Source organism: Salarias fasciatus, chromosome 12 (genome assembly GCF_902148845.1).
Source record: "Salarias fasciatus chromosome 12, fSalaFa1.1, whole genome shotgun sequence".
Lineage (NCBI taxonomy): Eukaryota > Metazoa > Chordata > Actinopteri > Blenniiformes > Blenniidae > Salarias > Salarias fasciatus.
The window spans coordinates 5,554,763-5,576,588 of NC_043756.1; the positions used below are offsets into that span (position 1 = coordinate 5,554,763).

The 21,826-nt window shown below is 44.1% G+C and overlaps 1 protein-coding gene across 2 annotated transcripts; it reads left to right on the plus strand.

Moving 5' to 3' along the window:
• Positions 1–1,486: 1,486 nt before the first annotated feature.
• On the plus strand, positions 1,487–21,590 carry msi1b (musashi RNA binding protein 1b). Of its 2 annotated transcripts, none has more exons than XM_030104326.1 (15): positions 1,487–1,672; positions 1,996–2,036; positions 2,506–2,587; positions 2,760–2,844; positions 8,694–8,735; positions 10,429–10,521; positions 13,954–14,002; positions 14,466–14,548; positions 14,624–14,741; positions 15,790–15,870; positions 17,597–17,653; positions 18,046–18,108; positions 18,723–18,877; positions 19,688–19,733; positions 19,840–21,590. In XM_030104326.1, the coding sequence occupies exons 1-14, from the start codon at positions 1,614–1,616 to the stop codon at positions 19,727–19,729; spliced, it is 1,050 nt and encodes a 349-aa protein (XP_029960186.1). In that variant the 5' UTR covers positions 1,487–1,613; the 3' UTR covers positions 19,730–19,733; positions 19,840–21,590. The 2 variants fall into 2 exon arrangements, with proteins under 2 accessions (XP_029960186.1, XP_029960187.1); XM_030104327.1 differs by having other exon boundaries at positions 19,845–21,590.
• The last annotated feature ends 236 nt before the right edge of the window (positions 21,591–21,826 follow it).

The following is a 21,826-nucleotide window of genomic DNA, read 5'->3' on the forward strand; positions in this document are numbered from 1 at the left end:
CACAGTACACAATCATCCTGTTAGACCCCTTTGCATAAGCTGCTTGGCAATATGGGAGATGTATTAAGATAAACACATTTTTGCCTGCACTGCAAATGAGAAGAACACAGACATACTCCTATTACTCTTATTAGGCATGTTATTGGAAGTTAGAGAAGTGCCTTTTTATCATACTGAGACATAATGTATTATTAGAGAAATGGATCGCAGTGAAATCCATACAAATTATGCTAGAAATGTATATTTAATGAAGCATATGTTGGAATTCATGTAGCTCAGACAAACTTTTGAAACCTCTTGGAGTGTTCCAAGTTTGCATATAGTTAATTCATAGTTCAACAATTTATATATCACCAAATACAACCATCATTTCAATCCACCTTTTCATAGGTAAACTCAGTAATTCCGAACAGGTAAAGTACAGAGGAAGTGATGCAGTTGAAAAAATTTAATATAGTTTATTTATTTCATTGTTTTAATCAGATTCTATGGAAGAGTGGCCACTACAAAATCATAAGAAGTCTCATTTTCTGTTTGCCGTGCTGGTGACACAGTAACCATGTGGAGGAAGGAGCTCTGGTCAGAAAAGACCAAAACTGAACTTTTTAGACTGAAATGTAAAACGTGTCATTGAAACATGGTGGTGGCAGCATCATGCTGTGGGGATGCTTTTCTTCAGGAGGGACAGAGAGGCTGCTCAGAGTTGATGAGAAGATGAATGGAGTAAAATACAAAACAACCTTGAAGGAAAACGTGTTGGAGTCTGCAGAAGATTTGAGACTGGAACCGACTTTCACCCTCTCTCCCACAAACTTATGAATTGTTATTTGCAATTTGATTATTCTCCAAGTTCTGATTGTGTTAATCTTAGGTGGAAACATGCCTCATCTGTGATCAAAATAGAGAAAACGAGGAAGACTGCCGAGTATCAACATGGGTCATTTCCCCAGAAGTTAATGTTCATAACATATTATTCTGTTTAGTTTCTATACAAACACAAATAACAGCACCTATAAGTAAACCACGCAACCACGTAAACCACGCCATTTTCCGCATTTCTGTATAAATCAACAAAGTTTTCAAAATGCTGCCGTGTAGCAAAACTTTTCTAAAACGAAGGTGCAAAAAATGGTGCGTTTTCATTGGAAATGTTGCATAAACGAGACCTAATTGCAAGTTGGAAGCTTTAAGTGAAGAATGACTTTAGTCTTTTGGAAGCTGTGACCACTTCTACTTCTATTACACGTCCTGCGTGCATGTCACAAAGTTTGAGCTGGAGTATTTATCTTTATCTCATGAAAACTCAAGCAGCAGTAGAAGTCAGAGTTGGAGGATATGAGAGTGAAGGAGGGCTGTACCGGAAACAGTTTAGGTGATAACCACGAATTGACGCGCACGAGCGTCAATGGTGGGATGAGAGAGAGAGGGAGAGAGAAAGAGAGAGGGAGGAGGAGGAGGAGGAGTCTGCCCCAGCCTGTTTCTGCCCCGCTCCACTCACCGCCACCCCGGGCCAAACCCGCCCCGCCGCTCTCACTCGCTCCCCGCCTGTTTCCCCGCACGGCTCGGCCCGGACTCACACAGCGCAGCCGCTTCACACCGCGAGGAGACCCGCCATGGAGACGGAAGGCAGCCAGAGCAGCCTGTCCACCACGGACTCCCCTCACGACCCCTGGTAAGGGCGCAGGAAAACCCACTTTTCCCAAACTTTTTTTTTTTCTTTTTTCTCACGCACCTCAGCAACAAACCTGTTAGTCTGCAAAGAGGGGACTGCAGCCAGACTCACACACCTCCACACACACACACACACTCACTCACTCACACACACAGCCTTCATGTGAAATCAGATGATACACAGTGGAAATCTGCAGGATTACTCACTTTTTAACACCGGCAACAACTTTGTCATTTACTGTGTAAACACACAAACCTGAAACGGACGGAGTCCTGCTTTGATGACTGTGTAAATATAAATGTTTCTTCACATTTTTTCCACAGCAAGATGTTCATAGGTGGACTCAGCTGGCAAACAACACAAGGTAAATCTTTTTAAAGTGACTACTGAAATGCCACAGTGTCTCCAGAAAGCCTGGCAATGGAAAGTTGTGTTAAAAAGCAGAGTTTCTTAACTTTTCTGTTTGCATACATCGCAGTTGTTTATTTGTTCTCTCTTGTTTGAATTTTACATATGAATCCTGCTGCTGAATGAATGCCTCCATTCAGAAGTAAATGAGCAAGCTCCTTCTAAAAGGGTGAATTTAAATCTCTCAGGTCGTACTAAGACGAGGGATTTTACTTGGAATTATTTTGGGAGCTAGTTATTGTAGGGAATTTCATGTCTTACAACTCTTGAATGGGAAAATGTTTGAAGTTTAATGAAGGAAACCCCAGCTGGGTGACTCTGTCAGTGATTTCCTTCTGAACATGTTAAAAAAAAGTTGTTTATTGCTTGTCAATCTCTCGTTCATCTGCGATTGAGCTATTTTTCCTCCTTGTTTTGTCCCCCAGAGGGTCTTAAGGAGTACTTCTGCAAGTACGGCGAGGTGAAGGAGTGTATGGTGATGCGAGATCCAGTTACTAAGCGCTCGAGGTGAGGGAGCCTGTGAGCCCCGTGCTCCTCTGGCGGAGCTGAAAGTTTATCTGACCTCCGTGATTCCTCTCTGCTCATAACGTATCATTACATGTCAACATCAGTTCCTGTGTCATTAATACCTTTTCCCTCCCTCTCTCGCTCTCTCTCTCTCCCTCCTTGACGTCCTCAGAGGGTTTGGATTCGTCACCTTTGTTGATCAGGCCGGTGTGGATAAAGTTTTGGCCCAAACCAGACACGAGTTGGACTCAAAAACAGTGAGTTCTCTGTATTTACTTCCCACCACTGGCTAATCCCGTTGCTCAGTGTTTGATTAGTGGATTTTCCAATAATCCGCTGGAAAGACGTAGCATTGCTACATTTTTGTGTATTTACTGAGGTTCCACTATGCTGATGTTTCCCTGAAGCCGTGTCCGTTCCCCCGCCACACCTCGGTTGTGAGCGCGTTACGTGATAAAGTGATTGGTCGACAGTGGAGACACACGGGAAAAAACGGCTCTTTCTGTTCTGTCTTCGGCCAAACTAACTAGAAAATGTTACCAAGTGTCAATTTCCATTGAAACTGGATGGATTGGACAGTATTGTATTCACTGCCAATCTCTGACTTGGACGAGTGAACCAAGGCTCTCTTTCTTTCTTTTTCTGTCTCCAAGGAGTCAAATTGACCCAAAAAAAAAAAAAAAAAAAGAAAAGTTTGTGAATGGGGCGGTTAGGTGCAACCTGAAACCATCAAGGTGTGAAAGCAGCAGTGATCAAACTCCTGTGGGCTTCCTGTTGAATCATGGAGGACAAAACAGTGAATGTAGCGTTCGGGCTCTTTCACCTGCTGGAATTGTAACTTAAAAAATGTTTTAATCTCCTCTGTTACTGTGTATGTGTGTGTGAGTGTGTGTTTGCGCTCATGGATTTCTTTCTTTGTGGTTCCCGAAAAGTGGGAGCAGACTGCATTTGAAGGTTCTAACATCAAGTTAGTTGAACTGGACGGTGAAGACGTGCTTTCAGGCCGTCGGGCCTTCGGTCTGGATGGTTGGGGTAAAGGGATCGTGGGTGTATTACATCAATGGGAAGGTCTCACAAAGATAGCGCCACAAGTTTGCGTGCGTGTGTCTTTTTCTCGGTAATGAATGTGGGCCGGTCTGGGAACAATGTGGCCCGTTGGTCACCATAGGGACCGGCTGCCCCCGCCTCTCTCCTCGGTGGGAGTGGTGATGGCTGCGGGTTACTGACTGTATTGAAATGAGGAGAGGCTATTTCTTCTCTCCCCCTTTTGTGCTCTTGGTGCACCTTCACCAGTCTTTGGAAAATCTGTGGAGGTGGAGAAGAAAAAGTAGACGGCGGACTGGAAAAAGTTAGAAAAGAATTGAGAAATTTTCATTATTTAAAAAGATTTTATTTGATGAAGTAAAAATGATTAAAGTTCTTTTTTTTTAATGTCTTTCTTTTTCTTCGTTTTCCCTTCTGGTGTCACTTCCAGGCACTTTAGCTATGACAAGTAGTGCCATCATGGTTGGACACCACTCGCTCACCATGGGGTTTGTTTCCATAGTGACAACCCCCCCTCCACTCACCCCATCCTCCACAGCCGAAGAATGGCTCTGTCACAAAAGGAAAAAAAAAAAAAAAATCACAACGCAGATAATTTACAATCATTTCTTGGACACCAGAATTCCAGACGGTGTTTAGCGGAGCTGAGGTCACGACGCCGACGGTTTGGCCCCGTGGCGGCCGAACCAGATACGCCACTTACTGAGTTTGATCGTCGCGCAGATGATAATTACTTCGATTTTTCAACTTGTGTGCGAGTGGAGTCGGAGCGGCCTCGTGGGCCGCGGCGGGGCCTCCCCTGTGGCTGGCACTTGGGTGTGTCGGCGGCGCTTGGTGGGGGCCGTGGCAGCCTCAGCCGCGTGTGTGTTTGGTGTGGAGAGGGCTCAGCGATCAGCCACAGGGGTTGGATGGTGAGTAGAGTAGGTCTTTTTAGACTGCCCCCCCCCCTCCCCCCTCCCTCATGCAGACAGGTTATCCTGTTAGAGAGGGGAGAGAAAAGTTCTCCAGTGGCAACAGAAAGAATGTGCCATGCTGTGACCGACTGAACCGCTCCGGCGCTGGAATTAACAGAGCTTTGCACAGCCGTGAGGCTAAAGAGCAAATACAGTGCTGCGGAGGAATTTATTGGTACTTATTGTGTTGAAGGACAGATGCAGTCCGGTTCTGACCAGTATAGTGAGGCAGGTTTTACTGGGATTTATGTGAGTGCTGCTCGGCTAGTTGCCCCTCTGGGTGCCCTCCCAGCTTCCTGCTATCTGTAAAGTTAGTGACGGCCGATGCAAACTGCACCTTTGTGGGACAAAGTTTCCATTGAAGCGCTGCTTTAAGGTCCACACCGGGGAGTTTTACAACAAAGTCACACGGCTCTTTACAGGGCTGCATCGGGCATATTTGTGACCCCCTTAACCATTTCCATACTGACCCAAGTGGAAAGAAGGAAGGAGGGGGAGGTAGGATAACCCCATCTGTGATTACTATGCCTCTCCCAACTAATAGGATTGGAGTCAACAAGCTTGAGTTGTTCCTCCTCAGAGATGTTGAGAGCCGCCCAATCGGCACTGTGCGCTCAGTGTGTTTTCAGCTCGGGCTCTGACAGGCAGCACGCTCAGCCAACTGTTGCATTGCTGGGATGTAGTTGACCAAAGGGGATTGCCCTGATTTCATAAAGCTCTCTTGGAATTACGCTCAGCCTCTTCCCTGTTACCTTGCAAAGAGTGCAGGGAGGTTAGGGCGCTCAGTAAACAGCACCTGTGAGACCTTATTCACTTGTTTCTAAATGAAAGAAAGTGTTAACGATCTATTTATATACCCTGTTTGGTTTAGAAATGTTTGATTCACATGTTTTATTCCCTTTAAAAGCAGAAAAATCTCTCAAAATGTAAATTAATTGCACATATATTGAAGCTCCTTCTTTGTCCTCTGTTGCAGAATGGCATAATATACTCTAAAAAAAGCAAATAGCCATGCCCTAAAACTTTAACCACAGAATACCAAATGCTTTCTGTCAATCACTTGATTAAAAGATTTGATGTCGGTCTATTAACTCATGAGGCAAATTCAACAGATGAAAAGTTAATGAAAGAAAAACATGTGTTAGAAATAGAAACAAATTAATTAAAAATAACACCAACTCCTCATCTGTATGAAATCCACCAATGTGTCTTAATATTCTGCTACTTCTTTGTTCTTTTCTGAAAAAAACAAACAGAATTTATTCAACAACAAAAAACCCACTTTGTTCAACCTCAGAATGCACAGTGTCTATTTTGTTGAATAGTTATGGCTAATCATGTACATGGTTTAACTCATGAAAACTCTGCATGATGCCAATGAAATAGCAAAAGGAAAAACACACCCATGTGCTCTGGATGGCTTTACGGATACATAGAATTTTGCTGTGATCAACGGCAGCTTCATCTGGCAAATATCCACAACTTCCTCTTAAAGCTAGTTACTTTATAATTAGTGGTGGGGGAAAAAAACCCACAAAATCGCTTCTCTTAAAAGTTTTAATTTTAGTGGTTGTAATACGGTTTTTTTGTCACAAATCATAAGTATATATTAACTCATGAGAAACACCCAGCAGACGAAAACTCTGTGAGGCCCGCTGAAATAATTTGAATAAAAATTCCAAACACATTTTTTTCTTTAAAGAAAAAAAACAAAAACAAAAAAAACCTACAATCAATGTATTTTCCCACAAATGCCACTTTGTTTGATGCCCACAGTTTCCCCCCTCCTCCCCCCAAGGAAGTTCTGTGTGCTGCCATTATGTTTGATTTTGTTTGTTTGTGTGTGTGTCTGTTTTTGAATGTGCACAGGAGTGTTGGACATCAGGAGGGTTGGTGACCGGAGGTGACTATCAGAGTAGTCTAGCCACCATAGAAACTAAACAGTAGACTCTGCATCTGTTCCTCCAGTCTTAGCCTATAGTCTTCTCACTCTGCTCTCTAGAATTAAAGTACAAAAAAAAAAATAATAATAAAAATAATAAAAGAAGAGTGAAAGCTTGCAGTCACGTCCACTCTCATTAGAAATAACTGTTGCCGTGATTCTGGTAAACGCATGTGGTTTACCTTAGAGGCTCTAGCTCTCTACTGTAGTTCAACTCTACCCTCTCATGGTTGCGGACTAATCTTAGCGCTGTACTGTCTCACCATCTGTTAGTTTAACTGCAGTACAGTGTGGTGTAGTCTCGTTGTTCTCTAGCTCTGTTAGATCAGAATAGACTAATATAGAGGTCTCAGATTCCAATTTTACAGCCTGTCTATGAATGCATCCTCATGGCATGGTTTGGTTCTCTGTTCACTCTTTACACCGGTGAAATCCAGTGAGTTTGTCCACAGTTTACATTGTTTTGTTTTTTGTTTTTTTGTTTTTTTTTGGATCGTTTCATTGTTAAGATCAGCAATACAAAAGATGTTTCGATCAAAAAAAGTCAAGCTTCTCCTTTTTTTTTTTTTTCTGGGAGGAAGTCTAAATTTCAGCAGGGCAGACGAGGATCCACTTCATCGGATGGTCCCTGTTGTTGTCATCACTTCCGTCAAAAGCTGAGAAAGACAAAAACAGACAAACACAAACAAACAAAAGTGGGTGGATCTGCTGTCGGTGTGGCGTGATTGACAGCTCCAGTCTCGCTCCTCTCTCTCTCTCTCCTCTTTCCTCCCTCTCTCTGTCTGGTCCTCCATCTCCCGCCTCTCCTTGCCGAGGTGAGGTGTGTTTGTGATTGTGGTGCCTGTGTGAGATTCCAGGAGATCACATGTCACATGCTGGTGACGAGAGAGACTGGGGTCCGCTGGACATTCGCAGGAATTCCACCTGAACAGAGCTGTGCACACTCACACACACACACTCACACATTGATATGCACATGAGGGTGCCCGGTCAACTCCTGGAATAGAGAATCAAGGTAGTATGAAGTGTTTCCTGCTGGATTTTGTGAGATTGGGCTGTGTGGACTGTCTGAAGCAGAGCTAACACACACGAGCCTTCAGGGACTCTCGGGGCGTCACGACTGACCAGGAAGGATCTATAACTGTAGTCAGTTGAGCTGTTCTTTGTCAAAGTTAATTTTGAGTTGACCTTAGTGATTTTAGACATTGGGAAACGGCTGTTTCCGTGTGAAAGCTTAAAGCTTCAGGATGTTTGATTCACCCTGTGCCCTTCAGGTAACACTCGGTTTAAAACAGTGGCACGAACGGCCCCTCATAAACACAGATTGCTAGAGACTCTTCCCAACAGTGATTACTTTAAAACACATAAATGTCCAGAGATTGTGACTCAGGGATGTAAAGCAGCACAGTCCACCTGTTTATTCTGCTTATACTGAACTATGAAGTGATTAGCTGGAATATATTGTCAACTGTAAATTAACTATTGATTCTAATGATTTCCTTCTTTCATTCTTTCATTTAGCACATCTAATACAATCACTGGGTTTTAGATGAACACATTTGCAACTTTTTAGCCTTTAAAAACATAATAAATTGAACATTTTGGGGGGTTTGGCAGACACCTTTTAACACACCACCCTTGGTTGTAGAGAATTTGAAACAGTATTTTATACAGTCACTAAAACAATGGAAGAACTAAAGAGATTACTCAGTAAAGACCTCATAACTTATTTCTATTTATTCTGTTTAAAACACAAGCAGGTAACTTTGCACTTTAAGAAGTGCAGTTTTAGTGGGAACCAAAGAAGAAAGAAGACTTCAACTGTACAGTTAATGAAACTATCCACAAGTTAGTGTCGTAATAAAAAAAGTATAAAAAAAAAAAAACAGTCAATAGGTTATTGATCTGTGTTGGCATCACAGTTAGATTTATGTTTTTTTTTCCCAGAGAGACTACAGTGATCATTGAAATTATACAGATTTTTTTTTTTTTTTTTCCCATTTTCTCTTTGAGGTTATCATGAGATTCACAAGATATTCCACAAATACAGCTGATGTGTTATTGAGAGACTGGGGACCGACTGAAGGGAGGCTGACATGCTGTTGCTGTATTTGTTTGGTCACACACGGCTCACCAGTCCCTTCTTTCTCTGTACCTTCTCTTTCAGATCGATCCAAAGGTGGCGTTCCCCCGCAGAGCTCAGCCCAAGGTGAGTCCAGCCCTCTCCTCCGCGCTCAGCATTGTTTGCGGCCTGTTAGTGTGTGCTGAGTGTTTCGCTCTCTTATCTGGACTAATGCTTCCTAATCTGATGAACATGAGCACTGCTGACATCAACCAACGGTTATGTGAGCAAACCTTTACAAAAAACCTTCGAAGATCTGCAGGATTATTTCTCTTTTTTTTTTTTTTCTTTTTTTTTCTTTTTAACCCAACTAAAGTCTGTATTGAGTTTCACGTTCGCTCTGTGTTGAACATGGAGGCTTTGTCTTCTCTGGTGACGACAGCGCAGAGGAAATAGCTGTTTTCGTGGTAACAGGTGCAAAGAAAGTTCATTTTAAGTGGAGTTTGTGGAGCCTGGTTATTGTTAACAGTGTTTAAGTGTTTTTTATGAGTATTTGAAAGGATTTATGGTTGGAATTAGATGTGAGGAGTGACTTTTCTACTACAAGCGACACATTTTTGTTGTGATGAAAAATAATAATATGGCTTATGTGGATAGATCAGTTTATGAAATATATTTATTGCTTGTAAATCAATCAATTTGCCTTTTTTTTTTTAAAGTGGCCATACATTTTCTGGTTCTTACTGTTTTTCAGTCAAGCAATACTTGGGATTTGAGTGACAGCTTTTAAAGTGTATCTGTTCTCTTGCTGAAAACTAAGAAAAAAATGTGTCCACTGAAAGAAAACCAGCAGAATAACCCGCAGAGTCACGTTGTTTTCTGCTCACTGACTTCAGACAAACTTGAGAGGGAACGGTAAACGCTCCCCTGTCATGTGAGGAAATGAAAGTGGTGAAAAAAAAATCTTGGATAATTACAGGTGTCGGATGTTTACTGCTTGCAGGATCTGGCTTCATGTCCACTGCAGGAAACTGCTTTTTTCCCTTTTATTTATTTAAAGATTTTTGTGAAATGTAAGTCACACAAGAAGCAGAAGTGTGAGTGTGTGTGTCCTCGTCTCACGTCGGTCAGGTGAAAAGTTGCTCTTCACATGTGGCGTCCGATCTCCTCTTAGGAGCCATCGCGCTCAGTAAATCTATACTTTTTCATCCCCATGAGGATATTTGTCTCAGATGTAAACAAACATAAAAACAATATTCAGCTGAGGCCTCAATCTGCTCCGTCCTGCCGTCCAGCCCATGAATCCTACAAAGCTTCACTTATTTCGAGCTGCTGTTTCAGATACCAGCTGAGACAATTCAGTTTGTACCGCTGGTCTCTATATTGTCTTCTCGACAATAACGGCTCAAACTAAGAGGACGGGAATGAAGGATGTGTCGCAGGAGACTCCCTTTATGTGCACTGGTTAAGAAAAAAGAGAGACTGGAAGTCGTAATGATCTTTCTTACCAAAACAGTGGTTTAAACCGTATTATATGCAGTTAAGTATGCAGCGATACCATAAACCTAGATACAGAGTTATTTTGTAGCTTCTGGTTTATTTGAAGCAATATTGTTCTTTCTTATCTTGTATTTCCCCAATTAAAAATTAGTTTTTTCATAACTTAAGAACAGAAATACCTCCAATAAAACTGGTCTCACAGTCTTCACTGGGAGCTGCAAGTTTGTTTCTGATGATGCATCTTGGTTTCAGCTACAGTATTTAATACTATTTAATACACACAGCTAGAAACGCAAGTGTTTCTTCTTCACTGTGCCATCTTTTCCTTTCCTTCCTCCAGCTGGTGACCAGAACCAAGAAGATCTTTGTGGGCGGCCTGTCAGTGAACACAACCATCGAGGATGTGAAGCAGTACTTTGATCAGTTTGGGAAGGTGAGTGAGGTTTACGTTCTTTGCGAAGCACTTGTTGAAAAACATTTGAATGAAGTGTTTTCACTCTTGAGTGCCCCGCTTTTTTTAATGACTTCAAAGTTAGCAGGATAAAAGTGGCTTGTATGAGGAAATCATTTGGAGAGGGCAAAATACAACCAACAGGTAAAAACCCAAAGATTACCCAGAGCTCTACATGGTAGCAATGTCATATCGGAAATGTGCTTTGTAATTGTCGTTACCTTATACCGTGAACGATTAAATATGGCAACTTGTCCAGTAAAGGTTTCAGAAGAGTGTTAAAGTTGTGGCGGTGAAACTGGAAGGCGGTGGAGAATCGAAATGAGGGCGACTTTGTTTCACATCGACTTAAAAACAGCGCCATGTTGCGACTCCGATTCTTGACAAACTCTGCGAGAAAAACTCAGTTTCAACCTGAGTGACGCCTTGTGAGTGAGTGAGGGAGTTACTGCGGATGAAGTGGAGGGCGGAAAACAGGAGGCAGAGAAAAGGTTTGGAAGGAAAACTAACGAGGCCGAGAGGATGGCGGAGCAGCAGGCGGAGTGAGGGGGGACGGCAGGAGGGAGCGGAGGGCGCATGGTGATGGGGACGGAGGGGGAAGAAAAGTTTTGTAGTGAGTGTGTGGCGATGGTGGGGAAGGAGGAGGGATTATCAGAATCTGAATTAATCTGATGTAACAGCTGCTCCTACCCACAACCCCCTCCTGGCCCGTTACCGTGGTGACCTGGCTTGCCCATTGTCCCCAAGTAATTCTGTGGGTAAGGGGTTTTTGTTCTGAAGGAGGAGGGATGAGGTGGTGTTCGGGGGGGTGTTAGCATGAGTGTGTTGGGTGGGGGTCAGCTCCGGAGTTTCACAACAACAACCATAAAATCTAAAAAACCTTCAAAATGTGTCCTTCATCTTTGAAATCGTTACACATGTTTGCTTTGAAAAAAAAAAAAAAGTTTTCTGTGTCAACTTTTCTAAAGTTCCTTATTGGGGTTTCCTGAAGCTGTGAAAGGCCCGGCACGGAGAATAGATGATGGGCTGACAAAGGCACCGACAGGAGAGGGAGGGCCGCACTGAGAGGGCTGTGGAGGCGTAGGAGAGGGAACTGGGGCAAAGATGGGGTGTGTGTGTGTGTGTGAGTGCGAGTACGAGCTGGGATGGGATCGGGGGGGGGGGGGGGGGGGGGGGGGGGGGGGGGGGGAACGGCGAGGGCCATTATGCCTCTGTACAAAGCTGGGCAAATATTTTGTTAGTTTGCTCTGAAGTTATCTGCATACTGAGTGTTTCTGAATTCCCCTTGTCTGTAAATCTGCAATCTTTTCAGAGATTTTTCTTCTATAATATGTTTGATTTCTATGTTTTTTGTCACTTTTGGTTGAGTTCATGCGAAGTAAATTAAACACAACTGCAAAAAAAATAAAAAGTAACTTTTGAAGAAAATGTCCTTGAAACTTCTCAAAGTCAAAAGATGTGAAGGCCCGGTGGTTTCGGCCGCCACTTTTTTTCTCTACGTGGCGCTTTTATTTCCACTACCAAAGGGTTCGGCCTCCAGTTTCCCCGTGCTCCCTCCTCAATCATAACACTGAGATGAATTTTTGCGGAGAGAGATATCGAGGGATGGACGGTGAAATGCAGGCTCCAGCCATCCATGGAAGTTCCTGATTAGACTGCCTCACTGGACCTTTTGTGTCCCATCCTGGTGAGGACAAAGGAGCGCGGAGAGGGATGGGCAGGGGATAACAGGGAAGATGAGAGGTGGGAGAAAAGAGGATGAGAGGGAATATTGTTTGGCAGTTCGCTGCTAAAATGCCCACTGTTTGAAATATTGACCAGTGATGTGCAATTAAGTGAGTTTGTGGGGTTTAGCACTGATGTGGTGTTTTGACTGAACCCTCCGGGGCGACGGCGTGTGCTTTCAGACTGTGTTTGTCTCCGTTTGTTTGACTTGTTAAGTCTGCTTGGATCATGCCTCTCTCGCATGTTCCTCAAAATGCTTGGTGGGTGTCGCTCTCCTGACCCCTTTGCTCTCCCCGGTTTATTGATGGCTGTGAACTACGGGGGAGTCTCCCCCTCCTGATGGATTGAAGCGTCTCCAGTGCCGTATAAAAATGATTTCCGCTGAGATGTGGAGTTGCAGGCAACGGAGCAAATGTCAAACTGGAAGTAAGCAGTGACTTGAGAGTCAGACTAACAGGTCCCCTTTCACGCTGACACTCCTCGCTCACCTTTGACCTTTCCGTGGGCAGGCCGCCCTTGGGGGTTCACACGCACACACTCGCGCTGACACTCCGATGTGACTATGACAAATTATTCTGTGGAGCATATCCAGTAAACTTATTATAGACCAAGAGCACAGATTAATTTACCAAATGTTTATGTGGACCTCGGTGTGCCGACTGGAGTATAAACATGTCAGCTTGTAGCAAGAATGAAAGGGGAGGACGGGGAAAAAAAAGCAAAGACGGGGAGAAAGAGTAGGTCAACTTTGACATAAGAAACTCTGGGTTTGTGTGTGTAGAATAGACACCTGTGTCTCTGCTCTATAAAGGGAGGCCGGGCCGGAGGGAGAGGTCAAAGGGAGAAGAGGAGGAGGAATTATGGCTGACTGTGCCAACAAACAAAGCCTCCAGGCCTCTTTGTTCTCCCTCTGCCTTTGTCTCTCCTTTTTTCTTCCCTCTCCACTTTGACCCAATCTTTTTTTTTTTTTTCCTTCCTCCCCGCTCTCTCGCTCTCTCTCTCTTTCTCTTCGCAGGCCTCTCTCTTTCACCATTTCTCCACCTGTCGCTGGTCCTCTTGCTATCAGCTCTCCCCTCTCATCGAGTCTCCCACCTGCCCACTGGATTCACCTTTCTACTTCTGACTGGCTACTCTTTCTGTGTGTGTGTGTGTGTGTGTGCGCGCGTGTGTGCGCGCGTTAGGATTTCTCTCTTTGCGGCCCTCTTTTGTCTCATTGGCACTCTCCCACCATTCATAAACCATATTTGATGTTGGCCGGAGCTTTCTTCGTAAGGACTTTTTGTACAGTTGCCATGGGACTGTCAAACTGCGGCGGGGAGACGGAGGCGGATTACGGCTCTCTGTAAGGAGGATTGTGAGCGGCGCAGTTTAGCAGCACAACTTCCAAACTTTTCGTGCCACCCATTGTGTCTGCCTCGGACACGGAGAAACTGAGCTCTCTGTACAGTGTTTCAACATATTTTCTGTCTTCGCCCCCTCCTCGACCTCCTCTTTGTAACCTGTCGTCCGTCTCCGGCCCCGCTGCCCCCTCTCCCCCTCCTCTCCGTCCATCTGTTGCTGAGCCTTCCCACAGAACTTGAGAAGGGCTGAGGTCAGGCAATATGTCGCGTGGCAAGAGAGAGGGAACGTCTCCGAGTACAAAAAAAAAAAGAAAAAAATAACCCCGAACTGCTGTTTGTGTCCCTCCAGGTTGACGATGCCATGCTCATGTTCGACAAGACCACCAACAGACACCGAGGTGAGGCAGGCTGACCCGATCCCCACTGCCCCCCCTCCCCTCTTTCTTCCTCCTGGGTTTTACTCCTCCTCCTCCTCCTCCGGTCCTTCCTGGGTGTCTATTGATTCCCCCTCCTCCACCGCCCCCGCCCCACGGGCCTCCTTCCTGTGGGCTGAGCTGGAGGAGGCGAACGGGGCTAGGCTAATTAGCCAGTCCGTTAATCGGGATCAGGATAAAGCCTCCCTAAGCACCTCCTCCCCACCCTGGGATTGATCGATTATGACAGCCTACCAGCTTTGCCCGGGCCTTCTGGCTGGGAAGGGAGGGAAGACAGGATGAGTGCAGAGCAGCAGCATTGGAAATGGGGGAGGGGAGCAAATGTGTTAATCGGCTATTAAAGCACTAATTACAGCCGACTATAAGCTACATACTGTACAGAAAGGCCTAAGGCATAAACCCATCGGACTGTGTGAATTTCCGGCAGGGTTCGGCTTTGTGACGTTCGAGAACGAAGACGTGGTGGAGAAAGTCTGTGAGATCCACTTCCACGAGATCAACAACAAAATGGTGAGCGACTCGCTTCCCCTGTCGCCGCCTCATGTCGAAATGCGCCCGGCTGACTCTCCTCCCGCCCGGGAACAGGTGGAGTGTAAGAAAGCCCAGCCCAAGGAGGTGATGTCCCCCACCGGCTCGGCCAGGGGGCGCTCTCGGGTGATGCCCTATGGGATGGACGCCTTCATGCTGGGCATCGGTATGCTGGGTAAGTTGGTATTGATCAGGAACAGGAAGGACGTGGCTGCACACCTGTATCTGACTGGAGCTGACCCTGCACCGGCGGCCCAGCTGCCTCAAAGGTCACAGCTCCCTGCTGGGGAGAAAGATGACCGCTGCAGTGGGCGACGCTCCTCGACTTCTACCTTCCCACCAAGCACGTTTCAACGTCTGTAGAGACAAAATTGGAAAAAAGAGCTTAAAGTTTACACCAACCAAGAAACATAGAAATAACAGCAACGATAGAAAATTATTGTTGAGGAGAATATTCTCAAAGGTTTGACTGTTACCAAGGATGTATACAAAGAAGAACCAAAATTGCACATGTTCAGAAGAACTTAAAAATGCCAGATACGTTACAGATATGAAACTTCTAAAAGTGAAAATCCTCATTTTACTTTGCTTCAGTTAAAAGTTAAAATAACAACAACCTTTGAACCAAACTTCTCCTTTAAACATTATTGTTACTTGAAGCTTCGAATGACAAATCTGCTGGTTCAATGAGTGTTATTGTCCAGTGTTTGGGTTTCTAAAGCTAAACTCAGCACAACAATACTACCACCTACTGTTCAGGCAGAGAACTGCCTTCTGTAGTGTGGAGTTATTTAATTAAATGAAGGGGGATTTCCTCCATACTAAGAAAAATCTCAAACATTATTACATGGCGGTGTTACCTGGCGGTGCTGGTAATAAATGACAATATTGTAGTCACTGTGGGTGTTGCTCTGAGGTCAGTCCTGCAGGTGTCCGGTTGCACGCAGAGAAATCCTCGGTGAAATGTGCACGACTGAGAGTGAAACTGAAGACAAAGACAGTAATCTGCTCAGTCTTGTCCTTGTGAAGAAATCCAGGTGTAGAATATCATCCACCTGCATGTCTCGGATTGGGCAGGGCTTCGCTGTTCGGAGGCGGCAGGACGGCGCACCGTCACACACCTGTTACTCCAAAAGGATTCTTCGATGGCTCCGTCACAGGATTATCTGAGTGCGTCTCCGTGGGGAGTTTCCAGATGCTGACAGCGGTTTCTCTGCTCACAGGTTATCCGGGTTTCCAGACGGCCACTTACACCAGCCGGAGCTACGCTGGCATCACTCCTGGATACACCTACCAGTTCCCTGGTAATCACACCACACACGCCAAAACCAACAACACAGACAGTTAGCTGAAGCAAATGTTCAAGTGCTAACAGTCAGAAATATCTGGTGTTTATTTGAAATTGTAATGCATCATGGGTAATTTGGCAAAAACTACATTTTTTTTCCTACTGTTGTGCTGTACGTCATGAAATGAACTGCATATGAATGTGGCTGAATGGAGACGAGCTGGGAGGAAGAATAAGGAGGAGGAGTTTACATCCTTCTATTTGTTGATAAAAAGTGAAAATATTCAATCCTTTATCTCCCAGTTGGCCATGTAAATATATATATGTATGTATATATATATATATATATATATATCAGGAAGTGTTCCATTTTGGTCAGTTGTATTCTTTTTCCATATTTTATCACAGATAAATGGCAAATTATAGTGTTAAAGCAACACTAAGGAACTTTCAGTTTTGGTTGATTTTGGCGGCGCCAGTGGACAAAAGCGGTAGTGTTTTGCCTGACCGAATACTACAGTTCCCATGAGGCCTAGCACGTGGCGTAGTAAAATACTGCTCCTGGTGGCATGCTGTCGGACTGAACTCGCCTACATTTGTTTCCAGTGGCTGTGTGAAGGATTGATAGCGACGAAGTAATGAATCTAATGACGGCTAAACAATGTTATCTCATGATGTGACACATGCCGTAAAGCAGTCCGCACATTTGGAGTTTTTTAGTGTGCAGGGTTCCTACCACCCTCGTCACAGCTGCTTAGTCCAAGTCAAAGCAATACTGACGCCCTCAGGCCGTGACAGAGGGGTCATTCAACTAGTTGTAAGTCGATGTATCATCACAAAAGATATTAAAATGTTTTATTAAGGTTGAAAAGTTCCTTAGTGTCGCTTTAATGTTTTCCTAGTCTTGAAAAATAACCCTTGAAATATCCTTCAAAAGTGCCTCCAGGACTCGTGTGTGTTGTGAATGAAGCTGAAACATTTTCCATACCTGGAATAGATGAGAATAGATCGGAAACCAGACAAAGTTTAAATTTAGTCAACCAGTTGAGAATTAGAGTAAAATGCCCTTCTGAAAATCTTTTCCATAATCATATTATCCAAATCAAAAGTCCATCTCCTGCTGTGTTTTGTCCTGACTGTGACCCATACGTGTTGTTTTCTGTCACTGGGTGATCAATCAGGGGAAAAAGGACGATCAGTGTGTCAGAGCTCTGATGTATCTCCTCAGCTTTAAGCTCCAGGAGTTCAGTAAACATGCTGTCACAAATACAAACATGTTTCCATAGAAGCATCTGAAACACTGTGAGTGTAAATGGCTGCTTGTAAATATCAGGGAGTGGAATTGCATCCGCTTAGTGTGTGGCTGTGTGTGTGTGAGTGTGCATGTGTGCTTGTGTTTATCAGTAGAGTGTGTTTGATGATGGGTGTCTGTGAATCCAAAAATAGAAGTTCACCAAATTAAACGATGGCACCGGTGACCGCACTCATTTGGATTGAAGTTATTTAAATGTGTGACACTTTTTTAAACAATTGTTATTTCAAAGTCTATTACTGTGTATTATGTGAACTCAATTTCTGGACTTTGAAGCGTCTCTCCGTCCGTTCCTCAGTCCTCCTGTGTGTCCCTCCTCTCCTCTGAGGTGCTCCCCCTCCCCTTTGTGTGTATGTGTGTGTGTGTGTGCGTTGTCCTGGCTGGCGGTGGTGGCGTGTGTCTCAACAGCAATCTGATGTTTCTGTTTTAGAGTTCCACTTAGAGAGGACTCCCCTTCTGACTTCACCCCACCCCCCTGAGCTCACAGGTCAGTCGGTCCCTCCTCTGGACTTTACAAGCAGCACGCTGACGGTCGGTCTGCTACACGCCGCATTAGCTCCACCTCCTGACCACTCTCTGGTTTGCATGTTTGTGTTTGTGGGTCGCCTGGAGGAAGGTCTGCAGACAGTAAACGGGGAAACGTTGTGTTCGTAAAGGCTTCATCAAAACCTCTGTGCTTTTCATTTGATAACCCTGTAAACTTCTCCGCCGCGCCGTCATTTCACCGTCCTCTCTGAGCGTTAGCCTTCTCCCTGCATGCTTTCTGAATACTTTCTTCCGTTTCTGCGGTCAGTGGAGTGGAGTCTGAAGTTAGAGTTTCCTGTCGCGCGCTTTCAAATCAAAGATGAGTGACCTGCGTCTCTTCTTCTGTTCTTTTAGCCATTCCTCTCACAGCATACGGACCAATGGCAGCCGCAGCAGCGGCGGCGGCAGTAGTCAGAGGTAAACACACACACACACACGCTCAGCCTCATGTGTTCCCTAGTATTTTAATTCCCTAAAATGTTTTTAACTTCTTGGGGATTTGGCTTTTGGGCTTCAATCATCAATTTGGGTTTCATCATCTGGTTGCCGTTTGAATTCCCGTACAATGTGCAGCTATTGAGAGAAAGAGTGAGATACATTTAATTTCACCAATTCGGTGAATCAGATTAAGAAAATTACTTTTAAATCCTGACAGATTTGAAAATTTACATTTTAATGTGCATTATACCCTCTTCATTAATCTCAACCAGACATGGTAAACTGGCAACCCGCAGGCCACATGCGGCCCCCATCCCCCAATCCTGACAGCCCACAAGCCATTTTCTGAATATTAATGCATTAATGGTTTTCCATTTAATGGGACGAGGAAGGTCACTTATGCCTGATATCCAAACCTTTACGTAGTGATTTAATTTAATTCCTGGTTAAACTGAAGCTATCGGGTGAAGGTGATCAGTCAAGATCAGTTTTTCCATCCCCATCCAGACCTGCAGGAGAGTGAACGTTAGTCACAAAGTTCAGTTTCTTTGATACGACAGTGATAAATGTCTGATGTGATTGTTTCCCTCCAGGCTCCACCCCGTCTCGCTCGGCTGGATTTTTAGGTACGAGCAGCCCGGGTCCGATGGCCGACCTGTACGGGACGGCCAGCCAGGAGTCGGCCGTCAGTAGCTACCTCAGCGCTGCCAGCCCTGCACCCAGCACTGGATTCAGCCATAGTTTGGGGGTGAGTTAGAGAAATATTGTCAATATCAAACCATCGAGTTGAGTTTTTGCGTTTGACGAGCATGTGTAACAGTTCACAGGTCATGCATGCCTGATGATGATTTTTGTTTGATTTTAGATAAAACTGAATAACATTGGAGTGTTCTTGATTTATTTATTTTTTTCTGATTACTGCAATCATCAGCTGGATAGTTTAGCTTTGGACAAAAGCTGGAAAATGACTGATTGCTTCTATTTATCAGGAAGTTTTACTATCGATGAACTCAAGACATAAGAAGACAGTGTGATCTGTTTCATGTCATTAAAGGCCCAAACTGGAAGAAAATATGCTGAATCAGGAGAGAGTTGAGTTTCTGATCATTTCAGGTCTTGCTGAGAGTAGAAATCCAGCGAATATGCCCTTGTTGACACATAAACTATCTTACATCCACAATTTGCCATTTTTACAGTAAAGACGTCTGTAGTTTTGCAGGTTCTTTCAAAACTTGCCGTGTTCCACAGTTGTGCGAAGCTGAGCTAACAGCTGATGATTGCTGCAGCGGAATGAACAGAACTGGGGTCGATTTGATCATTTACCACTGCAAGAACGTAAATCCAGTTGACTTTTATCCACTGAAAGTCACCTTTTAAGGAAACATCGCTCAAACGTCTGGCATCTCTGTTCAGAGACCCATTTCTGTTTGCATGTTTTTATTCCAGTAAATGCTCAAGCAGCAGTTGTGGCTGATGATTACCTTCAGGGGGAATTGATCAGCGATCATGTGGAGGAAATGTTACCTGTCTAACGAGGACTGCATGCTTGCTCCCACAGGGCCCGTTGATTGCCACGGCCTTCACTAACGGCTATCACTGAGAGTGTGAGTCAGTCTTAATGCCCGCCGCCGAGCCCCCTCCGAGTGTAACCTGAGCGACTGTCGTGTGTCCGAGCCGAGCTGTGAGTAACGCGGCTGCTTTGTGTGTCAGTGCAGAGCTGTAGACTGAGAGCTGGAAGGAGTTGAAGCTGCTGTGGAGCTGATCTGGCCTGTCTCTGTCCGATCCACGTCTCCAACGGGGGTGGATAAACCTTCACCCCACACACACACAACACACACACACACACACACACACTCTGACGTCAGCCTCATCGCCCACTCGAGTCTACGCTGACGTCGAACTAATCGCCACCTGGACGGGGGGGAGAACAAATTGAAAAGCTTCCAATAAGGAGTGAAAACTGTGTATCACTACATGTAATAGCAACACAATGAGATGCTGTATTTGTGTGTGTGTGTGGTTTTTTTTTTCTGTTACATTTCACGTTTATTTTTTTTTGTGATGGCTGAGATATTTCAATATTTGTTTTGGTTGTGTTGTTTTGTTTTGTTTTTTTTGGGTTATTCGACCTCTTTTAACCACATCTCTCCGAGGTGAGAGGAGTTAAATCTCCAGCTGAAGCCTGTTTGAAGGTCAGGAGTTGTAATATGTACTGGAAAACTGTAAATTTGTCACTAGTTCATACTGAATTTTAACATTTCGGATTAATACTGTTTCTTGGAAAATGTGTCACAAAGTGTATATCTTGTTAGGTTTTTGTTACACTAATAATGGTCAAACGACAAAGGTCATTAGCCAGAGTTACGTAATAGGCCTTCATGAGGTGTACAATTTTGTAAAAATTTGTAAATACGACTGGTTTCCGGGTGGGAAGGGTTTTGCTCATTTTTGCAACGGGGACGTGGGAAGTTTTGTTTTTTTCGGGAGAAGCGGTGCGACGGCGTCTTTCGTCGTCGTCGTGCGGGAAAAGCTTGGCTGTTGCGTATTTTTAAGTGTCACACCGAGGCGGAGAACATTTCAGCTGACCAGCCATACACTGTATTTCTCTGCAGGCGTCACAGACGACGTGTCGTGCGAGTGTTTCTTGACATTCAGGAGCTGCCTCAAAGTTAAAAACACCTCCCGAAGTTCTTTAAGCGGCCGATTCTGCAGCAACACTTTGCGCGTTTGGGGTGTGAAAACACTCTAGGAGAGGAAGAACAAAAAAAAAAAAAAACGACAAAAAAAACAAAAAACATGCTGTTTTCTTACTTTATCATGCTGTTGTTTTAATTGCGATTTTTTTTAAAAAAGAAAAATGTGACGATTGTGAAGAAAAATGAAGGACGGATGTGCAGGAGCAGTCATGCACCGTGAGCATGTCGATGACTGGTTCCCTCTGCGGGTCATGTCGATGTTTGTTTCAGCATGTTATATGGTTTTGTACACATTGGTTTCCAATGTGCTGTTTTGTTTTATGTTTTTTTGTTTTTTTTGTGGGGTTGGTACCTCAGATACAAATGTGAACTTTTAATCTGACTTTTTTTTTTTATTATTACATTAACATCTCTATGTCAAGGTGTGGATGGCGAGACCTTTCAGAAAGGTGACTGTTCCATCAGGAAGTCGTGGGGTCTTATTATTAACTCTTGTGTTTACCTGTCGCGCCCCCTCCTCATCCATGGCTGCATATCCACTGGAGGTCACAGACAGTAGCAATGTGACAGCTGTTTTTAGACCAAAACGATTATTTTCGGAGCTACTAGGACGTTGCACTGGCCGATCACGATAAATGTATTTTTCCTTTTGAATGTTAGCGTAAGAACGAAGCACTCTCCATTTACAAAAAAAAGACAAACAGCAGGTTTTAGTTTTGGATGGGCGTGCTGCCGCTGCTGCAGCACACCAGACTGATTTCACTGAAAAAAAAAAAAAAATAACAATCTTGTCAACACTGTAACATTTTCTGATTTTTCTTTTTCTTCTTTATTCCTTTGAAACGGATAAAAAAAAAAAAAAAAAACTTTTTAAAATTCCTAATAAATTATTTTAAAACATTCCACTTTTGTCTCCGGTTTGATTTATTATTAACAACGTGAAGAAGCATTAAAGACAAATATAACACAGAGAAGCAAAGTTTGCCTCCTTCCAACATGTT